Source organism: Primulina tabacum, chromosome 15, assembly GCF_025594145.1.
Source record: "Primulina tabacum isolate GXHZ01 chromosome 15, ASM2559414v2, whole genome shotgun sequence".
NCBI classification, from domain to species: domain Eukaryota; kingdom Viridiplantae; phylum Streptophyta; class Magnoliopsida; order Lamiales; family Gesneriaceae; genus Primulina; species Primulina tabacum.
This window is the reverse complement of record NC_134564.1, coordinates 29940576-29962148: the sequence shown is the minus strand read 5'-3', so window position 1 is coordinate 29962148 and position 21573 is coordinate 29940576. Positions and strand designations below refer to the sequence as shown.

Here is a 21573-nt window from a genome sequence, read left to right as displayed (position 1 = left end):
GGTCACATAATATGTGAAGCATGAGTATTTGCGAATCTTAAGAAAGTAGAAGCAATCACAAACTGGCAAAGACCAAGGACAATGACAGAAATTCAAAGCTTCTTAGGATAGTCGAGCTATTATAGGGAATTTGCCCAAGATTTTCCATCAATAGCAATACAGCTTACAAAAATCACAAGAGAACGCTAAATTCAATTGGAGCAAAGAATGTGAGAAAATTTTTGTAAATAAATAATTTTAGTTAGAATAAATTTGAAGATGTATATAATGCTTAAAGTGGGTCTCTTGTGAGACGGTCTCAAGAATCTTTATTTGTGAGACGGCTCAACCCTACCGATATTCACAATAAAAAGTAAAACTCTTAGCATAAAAAGTAATATTTTTTCATGGATGACTCAATAAGAGATCTATCTCAATAAATACGACTCGCGAGACCGTCTCACACAAGTTTTTGCTTAATACTTAAGCACTATAAGTAATCAAATTAACATGTTATATAATCGATGCCGCTATATCAAAAAGTAATCAAATTAACATGAGAAAATTATAAAGGAAGTAAAAACAAATTTTGGAAAAAAAAAATTGATGGAAAGGTTTTTAATATTCATTTTTATGTATAAATAACACATAAAATTATATAAATTTAAATATATATATATATGTATGTATGTCTGATCTTTCTTATTGGACTTCGTGTTAACTTTTTCAAGCTGTGTTATCCATAATAAAATAATATATATCAGCTATCTATTTTATTTGAGCCCGTATTTATTTCGGATATTGTGCGGTTTAGTAAGCTAAGGCCCAATTAGATTGTTAAGTAATGGGAATTTCTCTAAATTCATAGATATATAATTACAACTGTGGTCATATATGAGCTTTTTATCATCTATTTTGCGAGATTTCAGTTTAATCAAGTTATATATGTATCACAAAATTGACTCTTATACAAAAACAATCTTTATTTTAATAATATTTTACTATTTTATCCAATTGTGATAATTAATTTATTTGTATATTCATATAAGATCCATAAATAAATCTCTTGAATGTACAATAGGTACCATGAGGTCTGTCTCGCAACGTAAGATCATGAAGTATAAATCAAAGTCTTCTAGTTGATCCTTCCCAAGAGGAAGAAGGGGTGACGTAGGAGTTGTTAATCTCCGAACATTCATAAACAAATTTGTTTCTATTTATTTATTGCATTTACTTATCATTTTCATTGCTTTTATAAATACATTGTTGAAGCATTTTATGTGTTTTTCAAATGCCAAAATATTGCATACAAAGTGTTTGATAAAATGCTTCAACCAAAATATTTTTCCTGATTCAACTTGCATATATCTTAAATACTTTACAAAAATATTTAATCGGTTTCTACGAAAGATTATTTTGAGTGTCTTCCGCTTAGTTTGAAAACCAAACTCGATTTAATTCATCGGTGTTCAATATTTCAAGAACCGAGCTATTGTAGCTTGATATAGGTGGATTTTACATGTTTTTCATGTTATGTGATGTCTCATTGTGTTGCACATCTCGTGGTTGAAAATGCAGGCAATTCGTGAATAAAAAGAAGAGAAGTGATCAAAGTGCGAGAGATAGGCGCCCGAGCCAACACTTTGAACCACCCGGCGCCTGCAAGATGTGGATTGGAGAAGAAGGCCAAAAGACATCCACCCGGGCGGAAACTTATGTGCGTCCCGGGCGCATCGATGGGAAAAATAAAAACAGATTTATGAGGGACATCCGTCTGGGCGGAAACTTATGTGCGTCCGGGCGCATTTTACTTTTGGAAAGATTCTAGGGTCGATTTGTTTCCTTATTTTGGAGCTCATGACTGCTATGGAAGGGTTTTTAGGGACGAATGATTTGGCAGCCACCAAGGAGCTTTGGAGAAGAAAGGAGCTTGGGGTTGAAGATTATTGAGATTCCAAGCATCGTTCTTCGCGTTTTTCTTCAAATCTAATATTTTTAATTTAGAATTCATTGTTTAAATATTCTTTTTCTTATTTTTACTATGAATTTTAGTGGCTAAACTTATAGATTTATTGGGATAAAGGGGATCCTACCCTGAATCTTTGGTTTAATACATTAATATTCGACGTTTGTTTTATGTTTGAGTATGTTATTATGGTCATTGCGTTATTAAAGCGTAGCTAACTTTAATAATAATCTCATATCGCAAGTGAGTTCGAGAGAATAACTTGTGCTAGGAACGGGTAGCGTAGTCCGTAGATCTACAATTTAAATAGAAATATAAAATTGGGTACATGTTGATAGTTATAGTCCTAAGGGTCGAAAGAGCTCAATGATGATCCCCCTAATCGATCCTAAAATTAATCCATGCACAATTGAATTTTCTCCAAATATTTTAAAATTTTGTTTCTGTAATTCAAACAAAATCATGCATAACAACATCATCACGATATTCAATAAATTTATAAAACATATTGAAAAGCAAATGTGAAAACATAGTTGAAATATGATAGTTAATATCATAAAAAAATTCGGTTGCTTCTTTAAAAATTTCTAACAAAGAAATACAATTATTCAAAATATTTCAAACATCTTGAGTCAACACTAAATACTCTACCACAATATTATTTGATTCGACTAATGTTTTTCAATTATGTCCATGTGTTCTTTCATGTAATAATTCTCACATATATTGATTTTTTTTATTACAGTAGACATATGTTCATCAAATGCATATTTAACACATAAGTTGATAATATGACATACACAATTAACATGAAGAAAATATAAAATCGATTTTAATGAATATTTAAGGTATTTGATAGCAAGAGTATCGTCACTCGCATTATCTAATGTAACCGACATTATTTTATTTGTATGTCATAAATCCTAACAACATTTAAAACATATCTAATTATAATGTATATGTTGTGTCACGATTCTAAATGATCAAATGCTAAAATTCTTTTTGCATAGTCCAAATTTCATCAATCAAATGACATATAACAATAAGAAAAGATTATATTCAAATTACTCTAAATATCAGTTGTCAAATTAATTTTACAAGAAATATTTGAAAGATGCGGTATTGGTGTTTATTTATATTTTTTGTATATATCAAAACAATATTTCTTAAGCACGTGTCTATAAATATTGTGAAAATCAGGTTGAATAGTACTTGTAAATTCAACAAAACCTTCTTGTACAACTATTATAAAATGTTGAAAATATTTCATAGCAAATTTAACGACAATTTTTCGAGAAATTATTTTTGTAATTGTGAAAAGTTTATTACTTGAAGGATTAATTTGTTATATTTGGTTGGTTTCCTACCGAATGGTTGTAGAGTATCAAGTCAAGTTTATGTACCTTGACTAATTTTTTTTTCAAAATATCGTTATCACCGCAATCACCACCTGTTTTGTAAGAATATTTGGTTTTGCCAATTTTACGTAAGTCAAAAAAGTTGTTCGTACCTTTTTTTCAATATCAAAGTGATCTCAAACTTCGTTTCGCTTTGCTTAGACTGTCATCGTGCTCATTTCCATCACGTTGCTTGCTCGGACGGACGATGGTTTCCCGACATCTTTGTTGAGGAGTTTCACGGCTTCTTCCTCCTAGTAACCAGGTTCGACTTCATCAAATTCGGGGATGTAACCAAAAACTTCACCAAAATTTGAAATATATTCACCTCCATGACCACCGCAGTTTGAATATGACGTCATTGAAATTCGAATTATTTATAAGAGTAAATTGTGAAATAATAATAAATAATAATAAAGAAAACACTGAACATAGAAAAAGTTATAACTAAATTTATTGAATATATGTTGCCTAATGATAGCAAAGACATAATTGATTATAGAGCAATGTAGAACCGAAAGAAAATTATTGTGTGAAAATGTTTAGAACGATTTTGTATTTATAGTTGATTTTTTAGGTAAAAAAAATATAATTGCAATTTGGCCGAAAATTGGCGCCCAAATTGCAATTAATTTAATGTATTCATTAGCTGTTAGCTATGGCTACTGAATACAAATGATACAACCGTAATGGCTTTATTTTTGAAAAAAAACAGCAGTTGTGCCGTGGGCCGTTTTAATTTTAAAAAGGCCTTAGGTCTCGGCTGCAATTTGGCCCAATGGCCGTTTATTTTTATTTTTTTAAAATTTTTTGGCTCCAGTCCAAATCCGATAACCTATCGTACCGTTTACTGAACCGGTTCAATTTATTGACAAATGGATCAGAGACGGTTCTGGATCTGATTCATCTTTGTCTTATCCAATTTCGACCTGAACCAATTTTTATAAGCATCCTTAGGGGACAAAAGTGGCTAAATGATAGCACTATGAAATCATTTGAAGTGGGTATTGAGAGGACGCTTCAATGTTCACAAGTCTTTTCTCTGCGCATTATTGTGAAATAAATGGACTCATCTATCATTTTTAATGGCTATACTTGGGGGTATTATTTATTAATTCAACTCGATGGAAGGCCAATAGGCAGGTTACCCCTAGTAATAAGTATAATAGTATATTTTTTTTGGCAAAAACTTGTGGGAGACGGTCCCACGGGTTGTATTTTATAAGACGGATCTTTTATTTGAGTCATCCATGCAAAATATTACTTTTTAAGCTAAGAATATTACTTTTTATTGTGACTATCGGTAGGGTTAACTCGTCTCACATATAAAGATTCGAGAGACCTCGGAAAAAACTTACTCTGTATGTTTTAAAGCAACTTCATTCGAATATTGCAGAAGAAATAAGCTCACATGCGACAAATACTATTGAGAGGGACTAACCAAAAGAAGTGGTGCTCAGAATAATAAAAATCCATTCATATTTACTGTATATTGCAGAACAAATCTTCATTCCTTGGAAAACATTTTTACAATATTGTTGTAAGTGGGTACATCTAAGTATCAATTCAAGCCATACTGCCAATAAAAGATCAGAAAAAATCACAGCACACAAAACCCACAAAAAATTAATAATAATAAGGGAAAAGGCCATCAGGTCTATAACTTTACGAAATACCATTTAAGTTTCATCTCCTGTTTCATGTAAATATACTATATCAGTCTTTCACATTCGTGTGCTCCACGGCGGAGTCACCATTTACAGCCTTCAACGAATCTTCCTCCTCCACCGCCTTGAAGAGAGGATTGATAGACTGAGAAGTTGGAACGGCATTCTTATCGACGGCATTCTCGTCATTGTTTTTGTATTCGTACCATGTTGCGAAATACAGAAAACAGAGAAAGTTGAGACCGCTCAAGATTGCCAAGAACCAGAAGAACAAATTCAAATTGTTCTTGTCCAAATCTTGTCCATACAACCAACCTTGTTTGCTTGGTGAGATTCTTTTCGTTACTGAATTTATAGCACTCACAAAAGCACTGCTCAAGAAATACCCGAAAGATTGTGAAATATACGTAAAAGAGGTTGAAAGTGACCTCATGCCAGCAGGAGCTTCTTTGTAGAAAAATTCAAGTGATCCCACTAAAGTAAACATATCAGCAATACCAAATATGCCATATTGAAATGCCAGCCAAAAAAGACTTATGGGCTTCAACGGATTCTTCAAAGAATGACTTCTTCTCTTAACTTCTATAACTGCGGCAACAGCCATGGACAGAGCTGAGAGAACTAGGCCAACACCTATTCTTTGAAGCTGAGTGATTCCAGATGGATGCTTTGTGAACTTACGAATAAAGGGGACGAAAAGACGGTCATATATTGGAATAAGGATGATCATAAAGAGTAATGGGATGATGGGGATTGAAGCGGCCGGGACTTGGAAAGAACCAAGATGGGGATCCATTCGATAGCCTTGTTGAACTGAGAAGGTTTGAAGCTGTGCCATGCATGTGTTAAGTAGGATTGTACTAGCAATAATTGGCAACATTCTAGTAAGGATTTTTACTTCTTCCACTTGTGTCAGTGTGCAAACTTTCCAAGGGGAGGGCTGAGCACTTCGAGGGAGAATCGCTGCTTTGTCTAGCCATCTACAGTAAAAAGATATAGTCAAGAATGTATATATGATCAGCGTGTATATGTTGGTAGCGTACTATACTCCTAACTCAGCTTGGTTTTTCAAACAAAACTCAAAATTCCTTGTTTTAATTACCAAGGAGGCAAATCTGTATTTGAAAAGGAATTCAAATTCAGCTTAGATAAGAGAATGAACTATACGTAAGTGACACGAGACAGGTATAGGAAGTATAGCTCATATCAGATTACAAGACTACCTAAATTGATTGGTATGAACAATTTTTTGAGCTGTTGGGTTTGAATCTTTCTCGTTGAGCTCATATAGCTCGCTATTGTCCACTGGAAGTGACAGCCAACGGTTTTTTATTGCCACAACTATAACCTGCGCTGAAAAAAAAAGTTGACTTAGGAATCATAACTCTTATATCATAACAAACATAATTTCTGTCAAATCACAGTGGACCGAGTGTATTCAATCAAATAACGCAAAACAAGATACTTGATTTAGCATAGAAACAAGGTGAAAGCAATGTATATATTTGTACCTGTATAATTCTTACAAGAGGGCTTTCTCGCGGGACTTGAAGGCGATAGAACGGTTTTCCAACCCCAAGAAATATAAATCCGATTAATGAACCAATAGCACAAGTAAGAAATCCCTTCCACCAATTATGATTGTTCTTATTAGTAGCAAACCAAACAATGACAGTAACACCAACAGACGAACCAACAACAGTACTAAGCAACAGCCAGTTGAAATAGCTAGCAAGACCCTTGGCTTCTTTCGGGATTTTGGCATCGAATTGGTCTGCACCAAGTGCTGGAAGAGAACCCTTTACCCCACCAATACCTAACGCCAATAAACACAGAGATGCGTAGAAATAGACAGCAATTCCACCTCGAATGCAACTTGACTTGGCGCAAGGTTTTGGTAGTAAATTATCTTCATGAGCCTGAATTGTCATCATTGATAGAGCCTAACAGATAAAAAGCAAAACATAATTTCTTTAATTATAAAGGAGTTCATATGCATAGCAGCTCATGGGTCACATCAAGCAATAGTTCAAGAATTCGTACACTGCAAAAACTTTAAACCAGATGGAATGTTTTCTAACCAAATTGCAAATATCAATGTCATGACATTGATATAAGCCCTTCGATGTGAAAAAGATAAAATAGTGCGTAAGACCAAACTTAGTAGTATCAAAATCATAACCGGTGACATTGTATACCTCAAGATTTAGAAATAGTAGTGTAGCCCTTATAGGACCTCGTGGCAATTATTGTTCCCAAATTATATCCAAGATAACTACATGTTTCCTCATAATTTATTCCATGATTCTTGAATTATCCAAAAAAAAAATCATAAACAGATTCAAGACAGGGACATTTCAATATAATTTGTTTTACCAACACTTCAAGAGAGCCGAAGATTAGGCAAGTCTTGAATCTGTTAATGTAAGTATCTGAGATCAAACCACCAACGATCGACAATAAGAAAGCTGATCCCATGAGATTTGTAAGAGTATTTGCTGCACTAGACAGATCAAAGTGCATCTTGTACGAGAAGTAGAGAACCAAGCTCACTAAATTTGCAACAAAACCCATGTTGTCCAATGCCGCCAAAACTACATACAAACGCAAGAACAAGACATCAAATCCTGCACTAATACATATTTCTCACTGACAATTTCTGCAAGAAAATACCCATAAAGAACTAAAAGGATTAAGCTTGGTACCGAAAATGAAGGAAACTGCTCTGAATCCTCCTCTGCCATCATTGACTTTCGATGGGCTTAGAATGTCGTACCCTGTCTCCATGTTTTCCCCATGCTTGAATGGGGCAACAAATCAATTAGCTTAAAACTCAAAACCCATTTGTAAAAGAGGGCTTTTCAAGAAAATATCTACAACACTACTCACCATGGTTGGTAGTCAAAAAATGGCCGCTTATTCAGTAAGGCAAAAGCCCAATTCGTTGTCTGCTAGTTACGAGAGAAATGAGTGTGAAATGCAAGAGAAATGGAGGGAGTGGCTCAATCATAAATATAGGCAATCAAGAAAGGTGCATATAACCTCCATTGACATGTAATTGATCGCTTTCTTGTTCTCACTGTCTTTTTTTTTCCCTCTCTCTCCAAGAATTCATGATTAGGACACGAAACACTAGTGGAGTGGTGATGTATGAGTTGGTGTTTGTGTGTGGGGGTGTGGGCACAAAGCTAGCGAAGTTATACCATGGGAACATGACTTGAGGTCTTAAGCTACATATCCAAACAAATCAATCCAACTTACAAGTTTTTGAAGTTGATTTTTTTTATTAAAAAAATATCCAAGTCGAGTCAAATTTTTGTGTGTATGTATGATATATATATATATATATATCAATCCAACTTACAAGTTTTTGAAGTTGATTTTTTTTATTAAAAAAAATATCCAAGTCGAGTCAAATTTGTGTGTGTGTGTGTGTATAGTTTATCATAAAAATTGTGAAATATTTCATTAGTCAATTTTATGAGACGTATATTCTATTTAAGTTCACAATGAAAAAATATTATTGTTTATGTCAAAATATTATTTTTTATGTAAATATGGACATAATTCATTCGTCTCATGAATAAAAATCCGTGAGATCGTATTACAAGATAGTTATTCATACTTTTTTTAAGTGATATTTGAGCCAATATTATTATATTTGTTCGAGTTGCTAGTCTTCACTCGAAATATTCGATATAGTAGTGGATGAGAGATACCACGCATGTGTTGTGTGTGTAATGCAGTATATAAATACTATGACTTATATAGGTGAGAAAAAATTATAAAAAAGAGTATGTCTTTTGTGAGATGGTCTCACGGATCTTTATCTATGAGACGGGTCAATCCTACTGATATTAACAATAAAAAATAATACTCTAGGCATAGTTTGGTATACATGATAGGATAAACATATGATATATAATATAATGATAAGTTAAGGATAAATAAGATGTAGGATATTATATTTAATGTTTGGTATGATTTTAGTAAGAGTGATTAAATTTATATATTAGATTGTAATAACAAAATTAACCTTGTCATAATAAATTTTATAATTTCAAAGTTGTTGCTTGAGTTCATATTTTTTATCTGTTCATGCGCCGATAGTACTTGCATGATTTATTTATTTTTACCTAATTTTATATATTATATAATATGATAATTGAGCGCTTGATTTTGTGAGTCAAGTCAATTATAAATTTTTAAGGTTAATCGAGTGATATTAATAATTTTATTAATATTTATAAAAATTATTTATATAATTATCTCGAATTTATTTATATAATTATCATATTATATAATATATAAAAATATTTATTTGATTTTAATTTCTACCTACTGGTATAGATTTATAAAAATCATTTATAAATTAAGGGCAATTAAGTCATTTGTAGTGTATTTTATCATTAAATTAAAATTATCACACCTAATAGAAGGGACATTTTATCATTCTAAAAAATTATTTATCAAGGTCCATGTAAAAAGCTACCAAACATGGGATAAGGAAGATTATTTATCAATCCATTCCTTATCCTATGTACCAAACTATGCATAAGCATAAAAAATAATATTTTTTCATGGATAACCCAAATAAGAGATTCGTCTCACAAATACAATCCGTGAGATCGTCTCACACAAATTTTTGTATTAAAAAAATGAAACGTCATTTTAAAAACAAATTTTATGATCAGACTCGAATTTAATCCATATTTGAGTTTGAAATAATTCATGTTTTTTTTCAAATTCAAGTAAAATTCATACTCAAGTTCGAATACAGAAATTATGAGTATGGGCACATGTCAGTACTTGTAATTTGAAGGATGTAATTATTTTATTTTTCATAAAATTTCGTAGTCAGAAAGAAGAATTATTCATGAAATAAAATATAATACAAAATAAAATACACATAATAATATCTTTTACGTGTGATACGATAATTAATATAGTGTGACATTCTAACATATTTTGCAATAATATATATATGGTCAAACACATGATATAAATATCAGCTCAAAAAATTACAAAAATAAAAAATAAAAAATACATGCTATCTCATGTGAAAGATATATATCATATATATAATATTGAGTGGCCGTTAAAGATAGTTTGGGTGATAGAATGATTTTTTTTATCAAAAGATCATATGTTCAATCTTTTCTTACTTCTTTCATCTCAGCTTTGCATCTGTCACATTAGATCGTTTGTCCAATGTGACTTACATGGTTAGCGTAATTTACAGACTATTACGTTGACTCTTTGAGTATACTCAGACTACACCAAAGATAAAGGTTACGAGTTCTCGTTATTAAAAATAAAGATTTGAGTGGGATACATACATATCAGGTACAATAACTCGTACATTTTAATAAGTGAAATATGAGATTTATTACAATAATTAAGACAAAAAATCGAAGGAAATAAATACATTATGAATAGGGATGGAAACGATCCAAACCAAACCAAACGGTATCAGGCTTGAGCTTGGTTTGTTTAAGATTGGCTCGAGCTCGGTTTGTATTGAAATTACTGAGCTCGAGAAAAGCTCGAGCTCGGCTCATTTAGCATGTTTAACAAGCCTGGCTTGAGCTCGTCTCGTTTTCGAGCTCGATAAGCATAGAATTGAGCTCGAGTTTGAGTTTGAATCGAGCTTGTTAAAAATTAAATATATCTATAAACTAATTTTAAATCAGACATAAAAATGTAAATTCATTCATAAATAACCAAAACGACACAAATAAGAGCTAAAAAAAACAACAATCAGTATATTATTGAACATTCCAAAATCTTGTTTGCGAGCCACCTAAACGAGCCGAGCTCGAGCTCGAGAGCCTATTATCGAACATGTTTGCGAGCTCACGAGCCGAATATCCTTAGGCTTGAGCTTGGTTTGATTAAATTTTCGAGCTCAAAATCGAGCTTGGGCTTGGTTTGATATGATTAACAAACAAACTCAAACGAGCTTTTTATCGAGCCGAGCTTCGAATAGCTCGCAAACGGTTTGGTTCATTTACATTTTTAATTATGAACATGAGAAGAAGAAAAAAAATCAATTCAAATGAAATGTCTTTGAAATTTAATTCCTTTTTTTTCTTGGTTTATCCCTCTGCAAGTCCAGTACTTGTTTGACTTTTTATGACAAACACATACATTTTCGCGAATTAAATGACAAGTTTGACAAAAGATATGGTACGTAAATTATATAATTTATTATTAAATTTATTCATATTAAGAAATTTTCCAAGTTTATTTTTAAAAAAAATTATAATAATAATCGGTGACCACATTCTTCCATTCACATTTCACATGATACAATATACAATTAAATTACAAGAATAAATTAGAAAGATTTCTTTTACCAACTTAAAGATTTCTATTCAAATCATCTCTCATCATTTTTCCAAGATGACTTTTTTAAAATATTATAAAAATATAGATGTAATATATTAAAAAACTTGAATCTAATGGGAAAAGATGTAGGAATAGGTCTCTTGTGAGATGGTATCACGAATCTTTATCTGTGAGACGGGTCAATCATACCGATATTCACAATAAAAATTAATTATCTTAGCATAAACAAATATTTTTTCATGAATGACCCAATTAAGATATATATCTTAAAAAATACGATCCGTGAGATCGTCTCAGACAAATTTTTGCAAAGATATAAATTCCTTACCACTTATGCATAAAGTCATATAATAATAATAAATAAAAAAAGAGACAGAGGCTTGTGTTCTTCAATCTACATACAGTGTTGGGTGGAAATGTAATTATCAATATTATTTCTAATATTATATTCACTTTGTTAGAACTTCGATGTCATATTTTCAATCAACATGAAAGTTTTTTTACTGTAAAATGTTAATTAAAAAATATATATCATGTCAGTACGAATAACAGTAGAGTGAACTCTGTACTATTAAATAAATTGGAAGATTTGTTGAAAACCATCAATTATTTAATCTATATATATTCAATTTTCTTATGACAAAAATTCGTGTGAGATGATCTCACAGATCGTATTTTGTGAGAAAAATCTTTTATTTGAGTCATCCATGAAAAAAGTATTACTTTTTATGCTAAAATTATTACTTTTTATTGTGAATATCGCTATGATTGACTCATCACATAGATAAATATTCGTGAGACCGTCTCACAAGAAACATACTTTTTTTTTTATTATAAAATACCCATCGTGATTTTTTTGTAAAGGTGAATACATTATGACTTTATTAATTTATTTGTTATCAAGATTTGACAAATTAATTGTCCAGATATCAAATTTTTTTATAATTTATATTTGGTTTAACAGATAACAATGATAATAAAATTCATCCTCCCTAGTTTCAGTTAACATTGTAAAACTAACTTGAATCATGAATTTAAAACAAAATTTATGGCCTAAGAGGATATCTGAGTTGATGAAGTAAGTGATCATTTGATTAATAGTCAAAATTTTGATTCTCCTAGTCAATATCTTCTCAGACGAACTTGTCACGTATTGTTTGTCCAAATATAGTTTACCTGGATAATGTAGATTACAGGCTATTGTATTAGTTCGGAGTTTTACGCAATGCTCATTAAAAGATAACGCATGCGGATTATCACGATATTAAAAAAAAAAAAAATAGTTACAAATTAATCATGGCATTTTTGAAGTTCAAGGGTTCAATCAGGTCCCGAGTCATTTTTTAAGAAAATGTATATATTCATTTTATTTAATTTAATTTTTTATATGTATAATAAAATTATTTAAATTAATCGGTGCCAAAAAAATATTATAAAGTATAAATTTTTATTTTTTTGAGTGTAGTCCATAAATAAAAATAGTAGATTAAATATAACTTTATTTGAATTAATAAATCAACGTATACAATTACAGAAAAACTTGCTCAAAAACAAAAAATTTTTTTTGCCTAAAACTCGGTAAATGATAATAAATTGTCTAACAAATTAATAAATATGGTATAAAATTTTGTAAAAAAAAACTACAAATGCGAATTTTTTTTTTTTTGAATTTTTCAACAAAGTAAATATCAAAGTGTGTTTTTGGCCTAAAAAACTATGTCGGTTAGTTTTCTATTGATTTCCTGAATATAACGCTAAGTATTCATGAAACATCGATATTCAATTTTTGATGTAGATTTGGTCAAATATGTTATTGATTTTATATCTATAAAATACATATATAAATTATAATTTTTACATTTTATTTTCTCAACTTTGTTCGCTCAAACCACTTTTGGAATATTAGAATTATTATCAAATCACAGTATTCTAAAAACCCGTTTAAGCTCCGTTTAAGTGCGCTTAAGCTTGGAGCTCGACAAAAACACTCCGCTTCGGAGAAAAGCGGTCAAACTTGTAGTTTGATCGAATTAAGCATAATTAAGACTTTAATTAAGCGCGTTTAAATACAAATAATCGCATCTGTTTATTTTTTATTTTTTTATTCTGAAGGTATGTTTTTATTTTAAAATAATAAATTAGGTTTATAATTTAGATGCTTATTTTTTAATTTTAATTATGATTAAGCGTGTATGACAATGATTTGACAAATATTTAGCATTTTTTAATGCGTTCTAGTTGCAAAAACAAATAAAGATTGTAATTTTGAGATTTTTATGCTTTTATAAATATGAGAATTAATGCATCATATTTAAATTTATCATATTTATGTATTATTTTATCTATTTATTGATTTAAGATAATGACAATTACACTAAATATAAAAAAACGTTTTTTCACGCTTAAGTCCGTCCTAATCTCGCTCAAGCTTTTTTCGCTTAAACTTGAAAAGCTTGGAGGTCGACATCCACACTTCAGGACGCTTCACGCTTTTTAGAACATTGCCAAATCGTATTGTAATAATTTTTTGTGCTTTAGTGAAAAAATAAACCTATATTTTTCTTATCAAAATTACAAAAATTATTATGCATCGTACTGCGAGACCCCATATTTCTGCAGGTAGCCCAATGTCGATTTTCTTTCCTGTATAGGTCCCTGGGTTCAATACAATATATTATTTACTGATTTTAAATATAAATTTAATAATATGAAAGGAAGAAAGGAAGCAAATCATATAATATCCTTGAGTAAAGTAAATTCGGCTGATATTTTTACGTTGAAATCAATTATTAGTTATTTTCACCTTCAGATGGGATAGTGACATAAATACAGATCAATATTGAGACTGGTGTAGAACATGATTGACTTGTAACGCTGCAAAACCATTTGAATGTTCTGAACCGGTCAAAGAGCGTCTTTCATTAAGTGAGCAATAAATAGCTCTTTTAATGACTCGACATAAAGTTTTCGAACAGCCGGTTGAGAAATTTGAGCTTCTTCTTCAGACGATTGAATGTTAAGCGGTCTAAAATTCAAGCGGTTGAGCTGGTTCCTTTCTAGCTTCTTCTTCTTTAGGCGGTTGAATGTTAAGAGGTCTGAAATTCAAGCGGTTTGAAAACTCGGTGGTTGAGCTGGTTCTTGTTATACACAAAAGATTTCAGTTGTTTCCTGAAACAGTTAAGTGATGTTTTGATTTGTCAATCATCAAAACTCTTAGGGTAATTTTCTTCACATAGTTTTTTGTTGATTTCCTGAAAATATAATGCCAAGTATTTATAAAACATCGGTATTCAATTTATGATGCAGATTTGGTCAAATACGTTGAAATCAATTATTAGTTATTTTCACTAGTTTCCAAAATAAATTTTATTTACTGTCAAAATCTATTTTTTTTTCTTATTCTTTATATATTGAATATAAATGTGAATCACATTATCGAACACACATCACATCTGTCATGCCCCAGGGACGGGGTTGGTTGACACCGGCCTTGCTCTCAAATTTACATTCGAAAACAACAAGCCTCAGAAGTACAATATTCAGAAACCAATCTTTTTATTCATAAATACTGAATATTTCAATGTCTGATACAAACTCAAATAACTAATGTTTTACAGCGGAAATGTAAACCAGACATAACACTGTCTTAACAGATGCATCGGAATATAAAAAAAAATCAGAACTGAGATATGACAGTCTCCTTCACCAGCCACAGAATTGGTTCTGCTATTCTTCTTCTAATAATTCTTCCTCGTTCTCATCTGAGATGGGTTTGGTGGGTGAGTGATATGGTCATCACTCAGTAAGCGGGGGCGAGAAATAACTCTCAGTTTTCAAAACCGATTTTCAAATAGGAACAGTAATACGAATAATATACAAAAACTCTTACTTTCAGGACATGAATCAATATTCAGTAATAACAGGAATCACTATTCAGAAATAACAGGAGTCAGTATTCAGAAATCAGAACTTAAATTTTAGCAAGCATGCACTGAGCACGTTCGTGAATTTCATATCTAAACTGATATCAGTATCCTATATGTTCTCTCCTCTAAGGGTGCGGCCAGTAATCAGTAATCAGGAATCAGTAATGTTTCAGAATATATATTACTACCATTAGCTCACTAGGTTTCAGTGCTTCAAAAATCAGAGATCAGAAATCAAAAATACATATATTTTGGTTTAAAACAGGAATTATCAAACTGATTTCAAGATGTTTATACATAAGCCTACTTACAATAATTTGCTAGAAAGTTTCGGTTGGAGTCTGGAATCTGCTTGTTCTTGCTACTGGTTTCTACTGCTCGAAAATAGACACTCTCTTAGCTCGAAAATTAATGTGATAACTCAAGATTTGTGTAATACTCATTTCAGATATTTGAGGGTGTTATTTATAGGCAAAATTCTGACTGTTGACCTCCCAATTAATGGCCATAATATGTCATTAACAGCCTTTATTCTATGTTAAATGCTTCAGTTACAAGTCATAAGCAGAATCAGTAGCTATCTACTGGAATCTCGCTATTGAACTCTTCTTCTGCTGGATTCTGTCTGCTGAAAAAATATCATCTTCTGAAATATTAGCTTCTGCTGGAAATTTTGCACTGCTGCTGAATATTGCTAGCTGCTGCAAAATGCTAGCTAATTACTGCTGGAATTTCAAGTTTTCACAACATCAGTTTTCATAAATTTTATCACAAAAATATGCTTTAAATGTGGGGACCCGGACGCTAATCATCTTCTTAATCATCTTTGGGATTTAATTATCAATTAAGATAAACATGGTCTAAAAATTTTTCTTTTAAAAAATGTAAGTGCAGAACGTAATGAATTTAACTAATATACATCTCAGTATAAAAGTACAATAATGTACAACACTTATTCAAACTAGTCTAAGGTTCAACTACTAAATTTTAAGTATTAAACCAAGTCTACAATCAGTCCGGAATCACCACTCTAACTCATCTTCTTGACCTCGATCCTGCCCCACCTGTTGTCATGCACACATACAAAACAAGACAACAGCCGGATACTCCGGTGAGAATAAATCCCAGTATAAAACATGTATACATGCATATACACAATATAAATCATAACGCATGTTATCATGCGTAAAATTCATAACAATAGGTTTCATAGTCTAGGAAACCAAATCAAATAAGCATGCAGTAACAATGGATTCCATAATCTCTGAAATCAAAATAAAATAAGCATGCAACTCAATTCAATTCATATCTTGACTCGACTCGACTCTAACTCTAGGGATCCCGGTGTGAATAAGACGTCACTGTCTGTCACCTACCCTCTCAATCGGGGTAACTGTACGTCTTATTCCTAGACTTCGGTCCTGTCTGTATCGAATGTCTACAATCGGATTGAATCTGATCCGAAGCGTCGATACCACCGAACGTCTAGTTTAGCAAGTCTGCCAATGACTCTCCTATTTCAATGCTTGAATATAAATCTATAAACAAGACATAATCATAATCAAATATAAATAATAAATCTAGTATGTGATTTAGGAAAACTCCAACCAAGTCTGATTCGAGTCATATCTCCCGAATTCACATGAATTATACCTTTGTCTTCTCGGTCTGACGAAGACGAAGTCTTGTATTCCAATCGGTCCATATCCACATCTGATAATGACAATCATATAAATACAGTATCAGTATATAACTCAGCTCAGAACTTGTTCTGATCAATACTCAAATCGGTATATAGTCTGATCCATATCTGAACAAGGTATAATCTAATTCATATCAATGATATCACGATACACTCGAGATTATTACTGAATCTGATCAATCTAAATCAACTGATGCTTCAACAGCATAACAATGAAATGTCGATAATCCCGTCAATCCCAACATCACAAATATAGTACCAGAATTCATACTCAATACCAGTACAACTCATATTTTCAATATCGGTATATTCAAAATCAGTAACAACACTACTCTGATTTCAAATCTCAATCAATATCTTTCGAAAATCATAACAATTGCATAACCAATCTATTCCTTTAATCCGACTTCAAATATACGATGTCTACTGTATCAGAAACATCATATCTGATTCATATTCGATTCTGACACTAACATAATTTCAAATCATGTCTAAACGTAACAAAACTTACGTCAAGTTGTAGCTGTCGCCAAGAGGATCGTAGAACTGTGCTCGGATTTAAATTCTGATAACTGGTTGGTATAAAATCTCCAATCTAGCACCACATCAAACTTGGAAGATTTCTGAGGGAATTCTCGTTTCTTGCTTAAGGAAGAATGAAGATTTCGTATATATATATATATAGATCACCTTGCATGTAAGGCACATGGCTGAATGTGCTTACTGCACGTTTCACCGCGGGTGCGGTATTTCTCACACCGCGGGTGCGCTAGGCGTACTGATCATCATCCAATATTTCAGAAACAGCGACCGCGGGTGCGCTCTGTCTTGCACCGCGGGTGCGCTGCCTCTACTGTAGTAGAACCGCGGGTGCGGTCTGTCTAGCACCGCGGGTGCGGTGTCACTTCTGTAATTAATCTCCAACTCTCTATCCATCAACCGCGGGTGCGGTCTTGTTCGTAGCACGGGTGCGCTCATGCTACTGTAATTCTTCCACAATTCATGAGCTCAACCGCAGGTGCGGTCCTTTCCTTACCGCGGGTGCGGTCTAGTCTTTATGCACCACTTCATAATCCCGTTTAGTGCTTCTCATTACATGTCATTCATACTCATATCTTCCGAATATCACATCAATGAAGACTAATAAATCTCGAGCCTTACATTTCTCCCCCTCTTAGATCTGAGTTCGTCCTCGAACTTGCAAGTAATCAATTCAGACATATCAGAAGAAATGTATACATAGTTTAAATCAAAACTCATGTCAATGAATCCATTCTGAAATCTTAATCTCATATCAAATTCTGTCTTTCAAGGAATATTTCTAATGCTCTGTCGACTTTACTGTATATGCAACAGTAGAATATTCTTCGTTCCAAATTTTTCTTCCTTTCACGGATCTCTGATTCCAGACTGGAGTAATCATTCAAGAAGCATAAAATCATAATACCACTCGAAATCATTTTAATCGAATCAATCGCAAAATACTGGCTATACAACATCCGTATATGCCAATCAACGGCTCATACCAAATCAATATCATTAGTTGATATCAATTCTGTTTATCCCAGTCAAGGATATATTAAATCTTCGGCCCCAAATACCAATCGTCATCATTCAACGTTGGCGTATTAAGTCTGTCTATTCTGAGCTGTCATCATATGCCTTCTGAATTAGCCTCACTTCCTTTTTCTTATTCCTGATCAATTTAGATTAACTTTCATATACCTCAAAGATATCATCTCCATATGAAAGAAATCTGTAGTACTCACTGTACAATATCTTATCTGCAACTATCTCATTACTCTTCTGATGGCTATTATCATACTATACTTCATAGGATGACAATATGTCATATTAACTAGTGCTAGCATCCAGCACCACAACTCCATAATTATCTTCTAATATCTGGATAGTACACTCTGGCTATCTGTCAGTCTGTGGATAATATTTGAATGGGTTCATGGTACGTTCTGCCATAATCACAAACTCAATCAAAATCACAATCTGATATAGTCTAGTTCTGCATTCTGATCAATCTGACCATTTCTTTGACATCTATCTTTGTCATCTGGTCATGTTTGTACGTCATCTTGTACAAACTAATAGATATAGATTGAACAATCTGTCAATCACAATCATATCATATTTACAATTTGGAAAGTATTGCAGTAATCTCATTACGAAATTCATCGAATTATACTCCCCATGTCTAGTCAGAAATATACCAATTCTGTAATAACTCTTCTGATTTCTATCTTTCTATCTTCATTTATTGGCGATTCAGACATTTCAGTACAAATTCTGCCAACATTTCAGTACAAATTCTGTCACAACTGGTTTAATCTGTCTAGGTCAGAACTATCTGTTCGAATATCATACATTCTCAGTCACAAAAATGAAAACTGAATCCACTACGGTGCGTTTCGGACACTACCTGTCATTTCAGATTCGAACCATTTGGTACAAACAGATCAGTTAATAATATAAATTAAATAAAAATACCTACCTGGTATTCGGTTCTGATTGTCGATATCAAATTCTGTCGTACAATTCTGAAACATTTGACATCACAAGATAATCATTCTCATACCGTAAAATCACATATCTGTCACTCTGATCGATGTTCTGTTCTGATTATTGAAATTAAGCTCTGAACATTCTGATTATATTTCTGATCTACTGAAATTCTCGAATTCAACTCTGATTCGGATTGAACTGTATATAATCTCAACGGTTCACATTGATCTGTATCAAATACGACTGTAGAAATATAACCATACTCAGGCAGACACAAAATAACAATCGTATACGAAAATCTGTCAATTCAGACCAAAATACATTTCTGACAATTCTGACATTTCTGAAATTTCTGATATTTCTGATCTTTCTGATATCGGTATCATTCTCAGTCACTGATTCTGATTTCAACTGTGTCAAAATCAATCGGTATACTAACTTCAGATATCGCATATTCTGAATACAATCTGTTTCAAGCAAGATTCATATCTGAATAATTTCTGTATACAATAATCACAGTTCTCAGAGTATTCAATACAATCTTGAGATATTCGATTCAGTCAATCAGATGCTGTAAGTATATCAAGCTATCATAGATACAACAAGCATGAAATCATCATAATATCTCTGAACATACTGAAATATGCCAAAGAGAAACACTAAATCAGATGTAACTCCTGGTCGGTACTCTTCTACTGATCTTTTAATTCCTTTCAATTCATTCAGTGTCATTCTGGACATTCAATATCATTCTGTACTGAATTCTAAAACAATAAACAGTACCTGGTCTCAATTCAATTCTGAAATCTATCTTTCAATCAGAAGCAAATCCAAAATCTCATCTGGAAATATCAGCAACTCATACATTATTGGCAAATCTGCCAATTCTAGGCTCGATTTCAGTATGTCTACTGAATACATAAGGATACCATCTGTTCCTTTCTGTATTAATCGAGTCATAAACAATACAAATATCAAAGGAATTCTAGATCTAGAATCCTTACCGAGGAATTTCTGTTCATCAACCCTATATGGTCTGAATCTTATACTCTTCTGAAAGGAATTTATCATAATTCTGTACTTGTTCAGCATATTAATATCAATAATGCAGTCAAATCAGAAATACAAGTACGTCATAATCTAACTCGACCTCATTCTCATCTTACTGTAGTATGCAATATTTCACAGAAATCTCTGATATCAATCTTTCTTTCCCAACAAGTGAGGGAATCAATACTACAGTACAATCAGACTCAACAGATATGGCATATCTCAATGCAACTCAGTCAAAGATAATCGTAGGAAATGCATTAGTATATATCGATACCTATGCAATATAATCATAAAAGAACGGTACTTGCCACTATATCATCAAGTGCCTCTTGGGTCTGTTCCTCGGTCACTACCACCAGATGGTCCTGATCCCTGAAATCTTCGGGAATCTCTCTGAGGATAAACTCTAGCAAAGTGTCCCGGCTGTCTACAAATATGGCAACTACCAGTCACTCCCTGGCATTGCTCTGTGGGATGTCTCCCTCCGCAAGTTCTGCAATACACTCCAGTATAACTTGGGCTGGAACCACTGGAGCTAGACGAACCACTCAGTCCGCTCCCCAACTTATTGAATGGCTTCTTTCGAGCTTTCAGCAAATCTTGCTTTCCACTCGTACTGCCGCGATCAAATCGGAGAGGGGATTGCTGTCTCTGGGGTTGCATCTCACACACCCTTTTTAGTTGTCTAATCAGACTCGCCTCCGCTCTCTTCGCTCTACTCAAGGCATCAGCAAAATGGTAAGGTCGCTAGCATATTCATCAATGCAACTATCTCCGAGTTCAATCCTCTGATGAACTGATCTGCTACAGCTTCATCATTCCCAATTACATTAGGAGCAAAACGCAGTAGAGTAGAGAATTTCGCAACATATTCTTCAATATTCAGTTGGCCTTGTCTCAAATTCTCAAATTCTGCTTTCTTGTCCTCCCAGTACGAAACTGGGAAAAATCTTCGATAAAATTCAGTTCTGAATATTTCCCACGAAATCATTGTACCTCTCTGTTCTAGCATTCT

General features: G+C 32.6%; 1 protein-coding gene across 1 annotated transcript; it reads right to left on the bottom strand.

The window, feature by feature from the left end:
* Positions 1–4823: 4823 nt before the first annotated feature.
* On the bottom strand, positions 4824–8164 carry LOC142526806 (protein NRT1/ PTR FAMILY 4.5-like). The gene is made up of 6 exons (XM_075631411.1): positions 7899–8164; positions 7715–7808; positions 7386–7603; positions 6521–6952; positions 6233–6357; positions 4824–5989 (listed from the first exon to the last, which is right to left on the bottom strand). Exons 1-6 carry the CDS (start codon positions 7899–7901, stop codon positions 5059–5061), a joined length of 1803 nt encoding a protein of 600 aa, XP_075487526.1. The 5' UTR covers positions 7902–8164; the 3' UTR covers positions 4824–5058.
* Positions 8165–21573: the final 13409 nt, after the last annotated feature.

Coding starts and splice junctions, on each gene's coding strand:
- LOC142526806 (XM_075631411.1), bottom strand. Junction 6,358..6,520: donor CTCTTGTAAGAATTATACAG/GTACAAATATAT, acceptor TTTTCAGCGCAG/GTTATAGTTGTGGCAATAAA. Junction 5,990..6,232: donor GTTCATACCAATCAATTTAG/GTAGTCTTGTAA, acceptor TTTTTACTGTAG/ATGGCTAGACAAAGCAGCGA.